Genomic DNA, 14,421 nt, shown 5'->3' with positions numbered 1-14,421 from the left:
TGCCCAAATCAGATGCTCTCTAATCAATCCCAGGACTGTGTGAATGAAGACCGGAAAGGTTCTTTCCCAATTCTTTGCAGCCTGGGGAGTAAGGATGCAGTAATTGACTCCAGCCTCCTGGAGTGTGTGAGTCAACAGGGTTTCCCCAAAGGGCCTTCTGGGCAGCCCTAGCCAACAGAGAGCCCTTGACTCTGGGTCTATTCCAGACCTGCCTCTCACCTCAACAAGGTGTGAGGACCTCAGAGATCCCTTCAGGGAATGTCCTAGCAACCCCTGGGCCCCAGGGAATAGAGAGAAGAAAAGGGATGGGATGGTTCTGGGGGCTTGTCTATGGCACGGTCTCAACTCAGAGAAGGTCCAAGGGACTGTGTGGAGGAAGGTAGGGAGAGAAACAGGGAAGAGAACAGAGGAGGTCCCAAAGCCCATGAAGAAGGAAAGCAGAGGAACAATGGATGGATTCCTTTGCCCTTGACCTAAGACTGAAAGAGGCTCGCTTTTGTTTTGTTGTTAAATAAGCCAGTTCTAAGTTTAGTATGTAAGCCTATGAATACACTTTTCCAATTCAATTTTTAAGTTTATTTCCCTAGTTGAATTGTGTGAAATGTGTACTAGAGGGAATTACAGAACGTTATCTTAGAGCTTTTGAATTAGAGATTTAGAGATCATTGATAGAGTGTACAGATGAGGGAACTGAGCCCAGCAAATGTAATCAGTCAGACGCAAGGTCATGGTGCTGATGAAGACAGAAAAGAATGTGGCCCTCTCTGCTCTATGGGCTCCTTCCCCCACTGTGTGTTCCCTTAACAGAGGTTTGGGCAGGGGACAGCCAGGCTGATCAGTAAATGACCTAACTTGTCACTAGAGAAAATATATTTAATCTGTGGCCACAGCATCTCAACCCTTCAGCCAAACATCATCCATCACATCATAAAGAGGAACTTGCCAAAGAGGAGTCTAAAAACCCAAACCAGATCCTTCCCCACTCCTGAAGCAGCAGGTCACATTTCACTCCCTGAGCCAGGTTCCAGCCCACCGTTTGCGTGCCAGGGTCTCATTGTTTGATAGAGACCCTGTGTTCATTCATATGATCTCTTCAGCAGCTCTGTCCCCACTGGTGCTTCTCAAAAACAAGGAAGAAGGAGAGAGAGGGCCCAGGAGCCAAGGCTCCAGAACAGGATCCTCACTCAACCCTCTCTACCCAGGATGCTGCCACTCAAATGCAGGCACATTCCCACAGACTCGGGCTTTCAAAACCTCAGACCTTTAACAACAGTTAAAGAAGTTGGGGGCGGGGAGCAGGAGGGAATCAACAGTCATTATACCAGAGTTCCAATACAGAGTCTAGCTTTCCTTAAATCTTCAGTGGTTTCTTAAATTTTGAAGTGTTTATTTACTGTGAGTGTATGTGAGCATCCATGCCCACACATGTGAGCCATGATACATACACATGTAGGGGTTATGACATAGCTCTGCGGAGTCCATCCTACTTCTTCACAAGGCTCTAGGGTTCAAACTCAGGGTATTGGTGTTGCACAGCAGCAAGAACTTTCCCTGCTGAGCCGCCTCGCTGGCCCGAGTGATTTCATCGTGGTGCCACGGCTGAGAAAGGCACAGCTCTTGCAGGAGTGGAGTCTCTAGGCCAGGACTAAATCGTTTGTTCCATTCTCAGAGTCTGAGAGTTTTAATTGTTGTTATTATTCCCATGGCCCCACATTTAATTTCTGGAATTTCAAAGGAAATTGCACTTAATCTAATCAATGGAATTGTTGGAGAAGGAAAAAAAAGTGAAACCAAAGACATGTTTCCTTCTATAATGAAAAAGAAAATTGAGAGAATGCTCTCCAAGAGTCACCCTGAGGCCACACTGTTCCCCTGAGCCTCACCTCTGTGGATAAATGTTATGAGAGTTTATTAGATATATCAAAACAAAACACCATTCATGGCAGACATCTTCCCTGTGTGGTGATTCTGCCTTCAGGTTTGCTCACCAACTAAAATTATACTCTTCCATCTGAGACTTTTAGCCAGAACAGCCACTTGCCCATTAACCCAGCCAGCTGAGGGCTTACTGGGCATCATCCATCCACTGGTAGCTCAGAGACATCGGTATACTGCTCCTTCCCAGGCACAACAGCAACAAGAACGGTGCCGACAACACAGGGGAAGAAGGGCTTAAGTGTATAGTGTTTGGATCAGATGTAAACAGCCCTGGGAAAATATAAGCATCTGGTAAATGTAACTTCAAATGTTGAGAGTAGAGGTGGTCATAAGGTGCTATGGAGCTCTGAGTAAAAGATGAGGACAAGAGAAAAGGGATGGGGAGAAAGTACTCCACACCACGGGTGACCCACCGTAGAAGCAGCTGAAGTTAACTATGAAGTGAAACGACTTTAGGCGGGAGGCACTAAGTCTCTGTAGATAGTCTGACGATCTGGATATTGGGGTAATTGGGAACAGAAGTACCTTAGTGTGATTGAAGCAGAAGGAGAGCAGCAGATGAGAAGGACATAAAGATGTGGCTAGCTCATGGTGAAGGGAGCAGCCTGCAGGGCTAAACTTTAAAATCAAAACGAGATGCTGCAGTGTGTCCTAAATGTTGTAAATGGATCCTACTTTCAGTAGGTCTTAAGGAGAAAACCCTTACATTTCAATAAATTACGTACACGTAGAATACAAGAGCCAAAACGCAAACCCTTTACTCAGAAAAATTTAAAGCAGTGGGTGTGGCAGAGCTCACGTTAGGTCCCAGCCCTCAGGAAGCAGAGGCAGGCAAATCTCCCTGTGCTCTAGACCAGCCTTGTTTACATAGTGAATTCCAGGCTGGCCAGACAGCAAAGTAAGAGAGAGGGGGAAGGACGGAGGGAGTGTGGGGGGGAGGGAAGAAAAATGAGAAGAAGGAAAGAAGGAAGAGAGAACTTAAAACACACTTCTGTATAGCTCTTGGGTTAAAAAAATAAAGCCAACGTTCTAAGATAGGCTGTTTTAAAAGAACAATGAGAGCCCTGTTCCTGAAGGCCTGTGGGATGAAACCAAAGTGACACTGGGAAGAAAATTTAGAGCCTTAACGAGCTCTTAGAATTTGAGAAATCCCAAAACTGAAAGAGTGGAACATTCAAATCAAGGACTTAGGAAAGAAGGAAAAAAAAAGAAAGTTGAATAAATTTATTTTTAAAAGGAATTAAACATTGAAACCAAAATATAATTTTAAGTTGATTAATAAAACTAAGGGCTATAGTTTAACGGAAAAAAATAGGGGCTGAGGACTGGAGGGATAGCTCCGTGGTTTAGAGCACTGGTTGTTCTCTCAGAGGACTCAGATTTGGTTCTCAGCACCAACCAGTGGTTCACAACCAATGGAATCTGATGCCCTCTTCTGACCTCCAAAGGCAGCATATATGCATGTGGTATGCATACATATTTGCAGATAAAACACACACATGAGCTAAAATAAACTTAATAAAAATTTTAAAGAAAAAATAGATAAGTCTTTTAAAAAGTAAAATTTCAAAATGAGAAAACACACAAAAAGCATTAGGCTAAGTAGCATAAAAAAGAGTGGATTCCATTTGGTAATGGGGGAAGAACGTGGTCAAAGTACATTATATACATGTATGGAATCCATCAGGAAACCCGCTCACTATTATATACAAGCAAGTTAGTCGAGCAAAAGCTTTTAACAATATATAATGAAAATAGATTATAAAATAGAGTATAAAAGAATATCATGCACAACCCCACCCAAAAAGAGTTTATTTGTCTTGCTTTCTATGTGATAGCGAGCCTAGGTGGATGAAAAGCTAGGGAAGAAAAGTCAAAAGTAGTAAAGGATTTGTCACCAGGGCCAGAGGGCTCTTCACATAAACTCCAAGAAACCACAGAGGAGCAAATCAAAACTGAAGGGAAACAGAACTGCACTCACAGGCTGGTGGTTCCCAGTCGCTACCCAAACAGGCAATAGATGGCTCAGAAGATAGTGCTCCCCACTACACTGCCCACAGATATCACAAAGCCCCGAGTAAGATCTTAGCAAATGAGCGCAAGGACGGAGGGGAGTCTATTAATGTAATCCATCGTACTAGGCTAAGATAAAATCCTATCTTTTCAGATATCATATCTCTTTAGATAGAAAAATATAAAAGCCTTCAATAAAATTTAACCAACATTCCTGACTAAAACAAATTTAAAGCTTTAAAATTCTTGGAAAGCCAAAAGTAAAACATATTCACCATAATCTACAGCAAACGTCGTCGTACTGTGGCAAGAGTGTTAGCAGCATTTGCTTCCTGGTTAGATTAGGCAGACACAAGGGTGTCCCACCGGCTCGGTACTGCCCCCCTGTAGCTGCAGACTGGGAGGCTGACAGAGCCCAGGAGTTTGGGGCCTGCCTAGGCCACAGAGTGAGACCTTCCTTCAAAACAAGACAGAAAGGTAGAAAGGAAACAAAGAAAACATATGTTAAGAGCTGATGACGCACACCGGCAATTTGTCGCCCAGAAGAAGTGTTGGCTACCCTGTAGGGAGGGGTGCTCCCCTCCAAAGTGAAGCAGTGTTTTCTCCCACCATCTGGTCTTGCCGGAAGTGGGATGTGCCGCGCTACACAACAACAAAGCTTATGCTTGAAAACCTTATTTGAAACTGTCATGAGAATGAAGGTAGAAGCTATAACATGGTTGGAAATGTGATTTCTACGAGGAGAAGCATATTGGCAGAAGAGGCCTTGGGTTGAGGACAGGCTGCTCCCCACGGTGTCACTTGCATCACACAGTCCTGCATGGGATATGATCCCATCCTTGAGTCTTGCCCATTAGCCACAGAGCCGGGTACCTCACCAGTTTAAGAAATAAGACAGAGATGGAGGCCTGCGCTCTGTGGTAGTGTATGTGCCTACCAGCTTGAGCACCGGGTGTCATCTCCAGTGTGGGGAGGTGGTAGCCTAAGGCTGCCCATGCCGTAGAGCCAGCCCAGAGAACGCTTGACAGAGCCTCCTTTTGTCTTCCGTTTCTCTCAGACCGCCCCGGCTTGCTGAACGTGAAGCCCATCGAGGACATCCAAGACAACCTGCTGCAGGCCCTGGAGCTCCAGCTCAAGCTAAACCACCCCGAGTCCTCGCAGCTGTTCGCCAAGGTGCTCCAGAAGATGACAGACCTCAGGCAGATCGTCACAGAGCACGTGCAGCTACTGCATGTGATCAAGAAGACGGAGACAGACATGAGCCTTCACCCCCTGCTCCAGGAGATCTACAAGGATTTATATTAGCAGAAAAGTCCTCCTCGCTGACAGTGTGTTCCTTCTTCTTTCGATTGCACTATTATTTTGAGGGAAAAAATCTGACACCTAAGAAATTTACTGTGAAAAAGCATTTTAAAAACGAAAGGCTTTAGAACATGATCTATTTTATGCATATTGTTTATAAAGATACATTTACAATTTACTTTTAATATTAAAAATTACCACATTATGAAATTGTTTATAGTATTTAAAGATTTAATGTGTGTCTCCTATTCTACCATGACAGATCTGGGGTGGATTTGCCCGTTTTATTTTTTCCCTTCTCCTTTCTTGGTCATTCTTTGACGTGCGTACGCGCTCATGTGCCCACTTTGAGACAGGGTTTCTCATTGGCCTGAAACCAACCAATCAGGCTAGGCTACGTATTCAGTGAGCCTTGAGGATCCGCCCACTTTCTCCTCCCCAGCACCACGCGGCCTATCATTTTTATGTGGATTTTACTAGGCTTCACAAGAATCCAAACTTCTCCCACAACTCTAAGAGAGTTTTCTCTCATCACCAGCAACCTATTTAACACGTTGTTATCCCTCCATAGCAGTGGGGTCTGGCTCCAGGTCTCCTGAAGGTACCAAAGCCTGTGGCTGTTAAGTTTTTATAAAATGGTACGTTGCACATAAACTATGCACCCATCGTTTAAACCACTTCTAGACATTTCTAATACCTAATACAATGGAACTTTTGTAAGCTGGAATACGGTGATGAAATAGTGACCAGAATGGGAAGAGTCTTAAAATTCAATAATTCACCAAAAATCCCCCCCCTCCATATTTGACCCACAGACATAAAATCCACAGATTTGAAGGTTTAACTCTAAGTCCTATTAATGAGGCACTAAATTGGCCCCAGGGGTTGTCTCAACACTGTTAGAAGCTCCAGAGAGCACAAATGTTTGAAGTGTTAGCACTATGGGGCTGGGGGTGTAGCTTGGTCAGGAGAGTGCTTGCCTAGCAAACAGACAGCCTTGGAGTTCATCCCTACCACTGGGGGAAGGTGGGGCAAAAATCATCTTGGAAGACACCTGTAATCCTCACACTCAGAAACAGCGGTAGTAGGATCAGGAGTTCAAGGTTATCTTTCAACATTGTCTATCTATCAAGGCCAGCCTAAGCTACATGAGACCCCGCCTCAAAAGCAAAGGGAGGGACTGCCTGGAGAGATGGCTCAGTGGTTATGTGTGCTGGCTACCCCATTCACTTCCCAGCACCCGCATCAGGTAGCTCACAACCACCTGACTACAGGCTATCTAGACCTTTCTTTGGATATTCACACACACACATGACATATCCATAACCATAAATAAAATATTTGTTTTAATTTTTAAAAAATGAAGGGGCAGCCAGGTGGCGGTAGTGCATGCCTTTAACTCAGGAGGCAGAGGCAGGTGGATCCTTGTGAGTTCAAGGCCAGCCTGGTCTACAAAGCAAGTCAAGGACAGCCAAGGTTACACAAAGAAACCCTGTCTCAAAAAAAAAAGAAAGAAAGAAAGAAAGAGAAAAAGAAAAAAAATGAAGGGGCAGATGGCTCAGTCAGTAAAAGTGCTAGCCTGACCACCTAATTTCCAGCTGTGTAATACTGATAAAAAGTCAGTTGGTAATACACATCTGTAATACCAACACTCATATGATGAGATGGGAGGCAGAGACAAGAGAATGTTCTAGAAGCTCTCAGGCCAGTTAGCCGGAATATTCACAGCAACAGAAACAAGAAAAGCCCTGCTTCAAAAGGGTGCAAGTCAAGAACCAGCTACAAAAGTTGTCTTTTGACTGCCACATACAAATAAGTAGATAAATAAACATTTTTCAGACTTTAAAGAGTTGGAGTCTGTCAAAATGAGCTTATCATTGAATTGAGAGGAAAACCATGACTCTTCCTTACGACATTATAATGCAGGTAACTACTTATGTGCTGAAGGAATGGTCAGAGCTCTTGGTCACATGCTAGGGGATGGTTTGCGGGGAAGTGAAGACTCATGAAGATTGAAAAATCAGGGTGGAAGCTGTGGACTCAGAGGCAGTCCTCAAGGGTGGTGTTGAATTGAGACTTCTGCAAGAAAAGCACCAAAAGGCATTACAAGGAGAGCAAAACAGCAAGAAAAACAGAGCAGAAGAGGGGAGGACCTTGCTGCCACCTGGTCCTAGGCATAGACAACAGGGATGCTGCGGCTCTTCCCATCAGCCTCCCAAGGACCATTTGCCTAGAGATCCCTTACTTTACTGAACTCAGAGGCTCATGATGCATATCATATTTGCAACAAATGCCAGCAAGCAGATTATAAATTGCTCCCTAGCATTAGAGGCGTCTGGGTTGGTTGAAGCCACGAGATTCACATTGTGTCTTTGAAGCAAGCCCTGTGGCTGAATGACCACAAGTCTCTGCCCTCCAGGATGATTATTCCCATGCCCTAACTTAATCCCGGCATTTACCGGAACATGTGGTGTTTCTGCCCAAGAGACTACAACTTTAGGGTTGGGGGCTATTAAACCAAAACATCAAGAAAGCTCTTTCCACCCTCTTGGAAGGAAATGCATCTCTAAAGAGTGAGATTATGAAAGTGAGTCTTGAATCCAGCCCTAAAAATACACAAACCCTACGCTCCTCAGAAAGACAACCTCAGAGTCCAAACCTTTAAAATGACAGATAGAACTAAGCCACATTGGAACAAGAGCCAAGGCCATAGCTGAGTGACATCCAAACATTTGGAAAGAAGGTGACAAATCCACTCAGCCATATGGTGGTTTCTTTCTGCCTTGATGCAGAGCATCCGGGGATTTTGAAACATCCAGATGACTGTCGGGTGTCTTCACAATGTTGGCGCCACATTGGGAGTTTATGGGGGGGGGGTGTCAAGAGAAAATGTGCAAGCCACAGGCAAGGTGGGGCTCTCAGTGGAACCTGGGAGGTGATCCCTTGTTTACAAGGTTCTCAAACAAAAAGCCTTTCAGCTCTCTGCCTGATCTCGGTTCCCACCAGTGCTCCACAGCCCAGCCAAGCCCTTTCCACATTTTCAAGCTCTGTTGCCAATGGAGTCGTTGGGAGAGGGATGCTCTCAGCTCTCTGGCACCAATGCTTAGCGTTAAATAGCTTTTAAATCCTGGCAGCTTTCAAATTCCCATCTCTCAGATTTTTTTCCCTGTGGCTTGGATGATCATTTGCTAAATATTTTACAACACATTATATTCATCTCTTAAAGCTCCTGCTCCTTCCCTGCCCCCCCCACGCATGATTCACAAGTTAATCAACACATGCATCATTGGTTATTCATAGCACTTTCTCTAGGCACAAACACACTTAAGGATTCCTGTTAATAAAAATAGGAAGAAAAGTAACTTTGGTCCCACGCCTCCACTGACCATGGCCCAGCATCCTTCAACATCGTTATGTGATGAGCAGGACACAGGAAAAGCAGACACCTCAAGAAACCAGAGCTCCACCATGTTTTCTCCAGCCATGGGAAACCTGAGCTGACCTGCATTTCTGGGCTTTTGTTGTTCTGCTTTTGTTTTGTTTCATTGACTTCTATGTTTAAGTCTGAGTGAGGAGCAAGGATTCAACAGGAGAAGCAGGGCAGGAGACTAGAGATGGTTGAAGGTGGGGGCTCAGAGATCAAGTATGTGCTTAGCCTCAGTGAGGTCCCAGGTCCCCTCCAATGTGTCCCTCCCTGTATAGCAGTGTGAGCTGGTGTCACAGTGCACAACTTCAAATCCCAGTTGTAGATTTGAAGGCCAAAACCATAAGGATGGCCACAAAAGAAAGCAGCTGCTGCCACTGCATTCCAGTGACTTCTTCTTGGCCATCAAGGAACAAGTCCTTGCCATGAGTGGGCCCTGACTTGTGTGGTGTCTACTACAATGGGGATGCTGAGCAAAGGTGATTGGGATGAAAGAAGATGATGGGTACCTGTTCCAGAGACAGGGGGATACCCAGGATCAAGACAGATAGGGTCCCTTATTCCCAATCCTGAGAGCAAGAATCATAGGAACCATAGTTGATTTCCACCATGATGTCACAGTGCTATCATGAGATCAAAGAGATGCCGTGTCTGTCCTTTACCAGATAGACTGGTCCCTGTGTTCCTCTTTCCTCACCCCATCCCGGTTCTTAGCCTGGCTCCTAGGGATCTCTGTGTGCATCATTACCTATTATCTGCAGGTTCCCATCCTTTGTCCATGGCTGGCTGCACACTTGGACAAGAACACAGAGAGAGAGAGAGAGAGAGAGAGAGAGAGAGAGAGAGAGAGGGAGGGAGGGAGGGAGAGGGAGAATAAATACATTTTAAAATGACATTAAGAAGCAGGTGTGTGGTAGTCCCAGCTGGTGATGAGGCTGGCATTGGAGAATTGCTTGAACTTAGAAATCTGACAGCAGCCTGGGCAACAAAGCAAAATCTTGCTTCCAAAATGAATAAACACAGACTGAGGAGACAGTTTAGTCAGTAAACTGCTTGTTATACAAGCACGAAGAACTGAGCTCAGATCCCCAGTGTCCATGTAGCAGCTGTATGCTGGAGAGACATAGACAGGAAGACCCCTATCCCAAGGACTTAGTGGCCAGCCAGCCGAGCCAAACAGCAAGCTCCATGTTGAGTGAGAGGCCATGCCTCAAAATAAATAGATAATAAAAACCAAGTAAAATAGAAGGGTCTTAGAGTTAAGAAGCGCAGGCTTTATCTAGTCCCACAGTTCATATTTGGCAAAGTCTACCCAGGACCAATGGGGAGGGGACAAGCCCTGCCCTCAAGAGGTCATAATCTGTGGATGAGAAGATGCAACCCTGAAGAGACAGCTGCCTAGATGTGCAGATCCACAGAGGGTATGGTGGGTACCAGAGTGTCCCAGCTCTCCAAGACGGCCGGGGTAGAAAGTCAGAGCTCCAAGCCTGTGTCTACCCCACAGCAAGGAGATCTCTTGGACTGTGTTTGGAGGCCATGGGGATCCAGAGGAAGTTGCCAAAGCAGCAAAGGGATATGATCAAATTTGAAATTTGGAAAGCAAGCTTCCCAAAAGTCAATGCTGCCCAAAGTATAAATTCCTTCTCCAAGACTCCCCAGGATGGCCCAGCCCTGGATGGCTACCTGGAAGGAGGGACCCCTTGGGGACTTCCAGCCCTGAGGCCTGGCTTTGCCCTGGTTCCCACATACCGTGCTTATTCATGCACCCCGAGGTTCTGACTCACTTTGACCCTCTAATCTAGTGACAATCTTCTGGCCCACACAATAGCACCCTCTTCCTAACTCCATCCCTTTCCCCTTCCCAGGAGCCAAGGCCTCCCCTACCCCCAACTACAAAGATCTTCTGCTGCACCAAGGCCTTCAGCCTCCACTGTTTCACCTGCGCCACCATCATCTCAAGGCCATTTCTGGTCCTGGGTCTCAAACCTACTTCCACATCTGTTTTCCAGAAAGATCCTTTGACTGGGAATTAGGGTTACAGTCACAGTTCAGTGGTCAAGCGCTTGCCTAGCGTGCTCAGGGCACTAGGCTCAGTCTCAGATACCACAGCAAAGTAGTCACGTAAGACCTGAAGTCCTAGGTGGCAGCCGAGATTAACATATTCAGAGTGTTGGTTGCCCACATCGTCTTTCCAATTGCCAGTACTACCACCAGTGGGGCTGGTAGCTTATTGAGATGATCCTAAAATATGTGGAAGCCTCCAAGCTACCGTGAGCAACAGGAAAAATAAGGGGAGGGAAAGATGGAGCAAACTTCCAGGGACATAAGGCTGGAGAGAGCCCAGTGGGTAGTGCGTTCAAATAACAGCATCCTGGCGCAGACTTCAGAGTTATACTGGCTGGGGTTAAAATTCCAACTCCACAGTGTACCAGTCTAATGACCATGAGGATATATATGGCCAGTGTCTTAATCTCTTTAGGCCTAAATTGCCCTCAAATGTAAAATGGGGTAATAACACCATCTCCAGGGTTATTGTGCAGATTAAATGTAATAATGACCGTAAAGTAATTCTGAGTTTCTTGGCACACCTCAGCCAGCGTTGCTTGCAGGCCGCATTATTGCTGCTGTTACTAATGTGCCCTTCAAGGGGTGCTGCCCCGAGACAGAGCCTTGCCCAGTGTGCAGGAGGCTTTGGATCTATCCCCCCTGCACCACAGAAAGTAATTAACTTAATTCAATTTAAAAATAAAACATCCAAGAGCTAGGGGGACAGCTCAGTAGTTAAGAGCACTCACCGCCCTTGCTGAGGACCTGAGTTTGGTTCCCAGCTCTACATTTGGTGGTGCACAACCTGTGACTCTAGCTTCAAATGCTCTGATGCCCTCTTCTGGCCTCTGCAGGCGCTGCACTCACATACACATACTACAGCTACACACACACACACACAGAGAGAGAGAGAGACAGAGAGAGAGAGAGAGAGAGACAGACAGACAGACAGACAGACAGACAGACAGAGACAGAGACAGAGATAATAGGGACAGAAATAAAAGAGACAGAGACTGAGAGAAAATATGAATACAGGAACATTTTTTTTTAAATTCTCATGTGATACCCTGGGACCATGGAGGAGGTTTGTCTACCTTAATGTTTTGGAGACCAGAAATATGCCCCAACTGCATTTGTTTATTTATTTGGTTTGGTTTGGTTTTTTTGTTTGTTTGGTTTGGTTTGGTGTTTGTTTTGGTGTTTTTGAGACAAAGTTTCTCTGTGTAGCCCTGGCTGTCCTGAAACTCACTTTGTAGACCAGGCTGGCCTCGAACTCAGAGATCCACCTGCCTCTGCCTCCTGAGTGCTGGGATTAAAGGTGTGCGCCGCCACTGATAGTCTGAATTTTTAGGATTAGGGTCAAAATATATTCAAAAGAGTTTGTCCCCAGTCCACAGGTATTAGGAGGGGAAGAAATATTTGAAAGACAATTGTGCTGTGTTCTGACTTAGAATAAAAGCAAAAGCTGAGGATGAAGGAACGTTTTCTCCGAGAGGAACAGGGATTTTCTCTGGCGACTTCTGCTCCTAATTTTAGATAAATATTACATAGTTTGAATTTCCAAAGGGGTTATAATGAATAAGAAAATTGCTAATTTGAGTCTGCAGGGAGTGGGTTGGGATATTTCCATCCCTCTGGAGTTTTGTAAATATGTTCCAGGGCAAATGTTCCCAGGAGAACGTCATTTCTGGGATCTGTTTAGCGCCAAGGGCTGGTCTCGGGGACAACACAAGTGGCTCCCTGCAAGAGTTGGAAAGTGGATCCCCAGGCCCACTTTCCACATCCCTACAAACCACAGAGTATGGATGAGAGGCTCCATGTCAGACTACACATCTGCCACTTTTTAGGTCTGAGGCTGTGGGCAAGTCCTTGCTGGAGACCTGGTAGTTGGCCTGGAGAATTCTCCAAACATCCATTTATCATGAAGCAAGGATGGACCTCTGTTCCCCTGGCTATACCAGTGGTACCTAGCTTGCATGTCTCCTGGAAGATCAAATAAAGGCCAAAAATCAAAAAACAAAAAAAAATTCTTATCACTACTGGTTGCAGACAAGAAAGTTAACACCCAGTGAATCCAGAGAGCCAGCCTAAAGATTTCTGAAAGAAAAGTGGAGGCCCACACCATTCAGACGTCTTTCTTAGTTGTGCTACTTGGGAAAGTGAAAGAATACAAGCCTAGGGAGGCAGGAACCAATCACATTTGAATGCTGGCACAACTGTGTCCCTGCTGCAGCTACAAGCATGGTGACTCCTCTCTGGGCCTCAGTTTCTCCTTCTGCAAAGCTAGGAAGCTGTTTGGTCTTCTAGCCCTGATACCCCCCAAGACCTCAGGCCTCCTGGGGAGGCAGGCCAGAGGACAGAGCTCTGGCTGCCCGTCAGAGGCCCACGGTCTCTGTTGCCTGAGCGCGTGTTCTCAGCTCAGAGCCACCCGGGCCTGGGCCAGGCTGCAGCCAGTGTTCATTAAGGGGCTGGGGCCGCTCCAGCCTGAGTTGGCTGCCTCCAAGGGCAGGGGAGGGGACACCGGATGGCTGGTTGGTTCCGACCCGAAGCCAAGATGCTGAGAGAAGGGCGTTGTGCTGAGTCAGTTGCTGGCAGCTCAGCCTGGGGTCCCTGGCCACCCTGTCTGCCAGATGGGCCAGCTCCAGGCAGGCCTCGGAGGAGCCCATGTTATCGATGCTGCTGCTGCTGCTGCCACAGTGGTGGGCAACATGCCTTGGAAAAGCTGCACTGTGGCCAGGCCTCCCAGGGCTCTTAGGGATGAAGTGGGGGGACTTTTTTTTTTTTTTGAGCTGCCTCCTATTGGCAAGATGCTAGCCAAGGCTTTCTCCTTGCTCTGTCCCCTGATGAAGGTGACTATTTTCTCCAACACCATGCACACGCTTCGCTCATAAACTGCCTTCTACCTTCTGGGTCCTGGCTCAAGCTCAGTAAGGCAGTGTATGGGTCAGGACCCAGCCAGAAGCAAAGACAAGGGCAACTAGGGCAGAAGAGCCTCTAAAGTAGAGGCCATAGGCAAAGAGAAGTCAGGATTCAGCGAAGCCAGTGGAGGAGGGTGATCGAGGCAAGCTGGGAAACGAAGGAGACCGTATCAGCCCAGACACTGAAAGCCAAGAGGTGACCAAGAAGGCACAGCCTTGCAGAAGCTCCTAGGCAAAGGCTGAAACCTAAGGCAGGGCTCAGGAAAGGCCCAGAAGGGAGCAGCTCACAGGAAACCGTCTGCTGCAGCCACAGCCCACAGAAGACAAGTGGGAATGAGTGTGCCTGTCATGCCGTGAAGAAAATCAAGGCCCAGGCATGGGTTCTAGCCCTGAAACCTACAGATGCTGTGGGCAGATGTGTGAGACAGTGCAGTATTTGCATAGGACCCTCCTACACCCTTCAGTAAAGGTGAAACCATATCTGCGTTAGAATATTCAACCCGGCAGAAGAGCTGTGTAAACAGGTGCCATGCCAGTTTAGGAAGCAATGACTCAAGTCTGCACATGCTCATTACAGACACAATTTCTCCCTACTATTCTATACAAAGTTGTTTGAATCCACTTATGCATGTGAAAGCCATGGATGCCAAGAGTTGACTTTTTTTTTTTTTAAGTTTTAAAAATCACGCTTAAAATGTCATTTGAAAGCCAAATTGTCTCACTTCATTCTACTTAGCCCAAGGTCTTCAAAACAAAAAACAAAAAACACGCTCCTCAAGA

At 46.3% G+C, this 14,421-nt stretch overlaps 1 protein-coding gene across 9 annotated transcripts in view; it reads left to right on the top strand.

The window, feature by feature from the left end:
* Nucleotides 1-5,468, top strand: part of PPARG (peroxisome proliferator activated receptor gamma) — a 198,072-nt gene extending 192,604 nt beyond the window's left edge. For all 9 annotated transcript variants that reach the window (XM_084766451.1, XM_084766450.1, XM_084766447.1 and 6 more), the window contains one exon: nt 5,009-5,468. In XM_084766451.1, the coding sequence (XP_084622577.1) occupies nt 5,009-5,256 (248 nt within the window). In that variant the 3' untranslated portion in view covers nt 5,257-5,468. The remainder of the gene's footprint in view (nt 1-5,008) is intronic.
* The last annotated feature ends 8,953 nt before the right edge of the window (nt 5,469-14,421 follow it).

The sequence above is a fragment of the Acomys minous genome (assembly GCF_964271855.1).
Source record: "Acomys minous genome assembly, chromosome: 17".
Lineage (NCBI taxonomy): Eukaryota > Metazoa > Chordata > Mammalia > Rodentia > Muridae > Acomys > Acomys minous.
The sequence above is the reverse complement of the archived record's forward strand: the minus strand, read 5'-3'. Positions and strand labels throughout refer to the sequence as shown.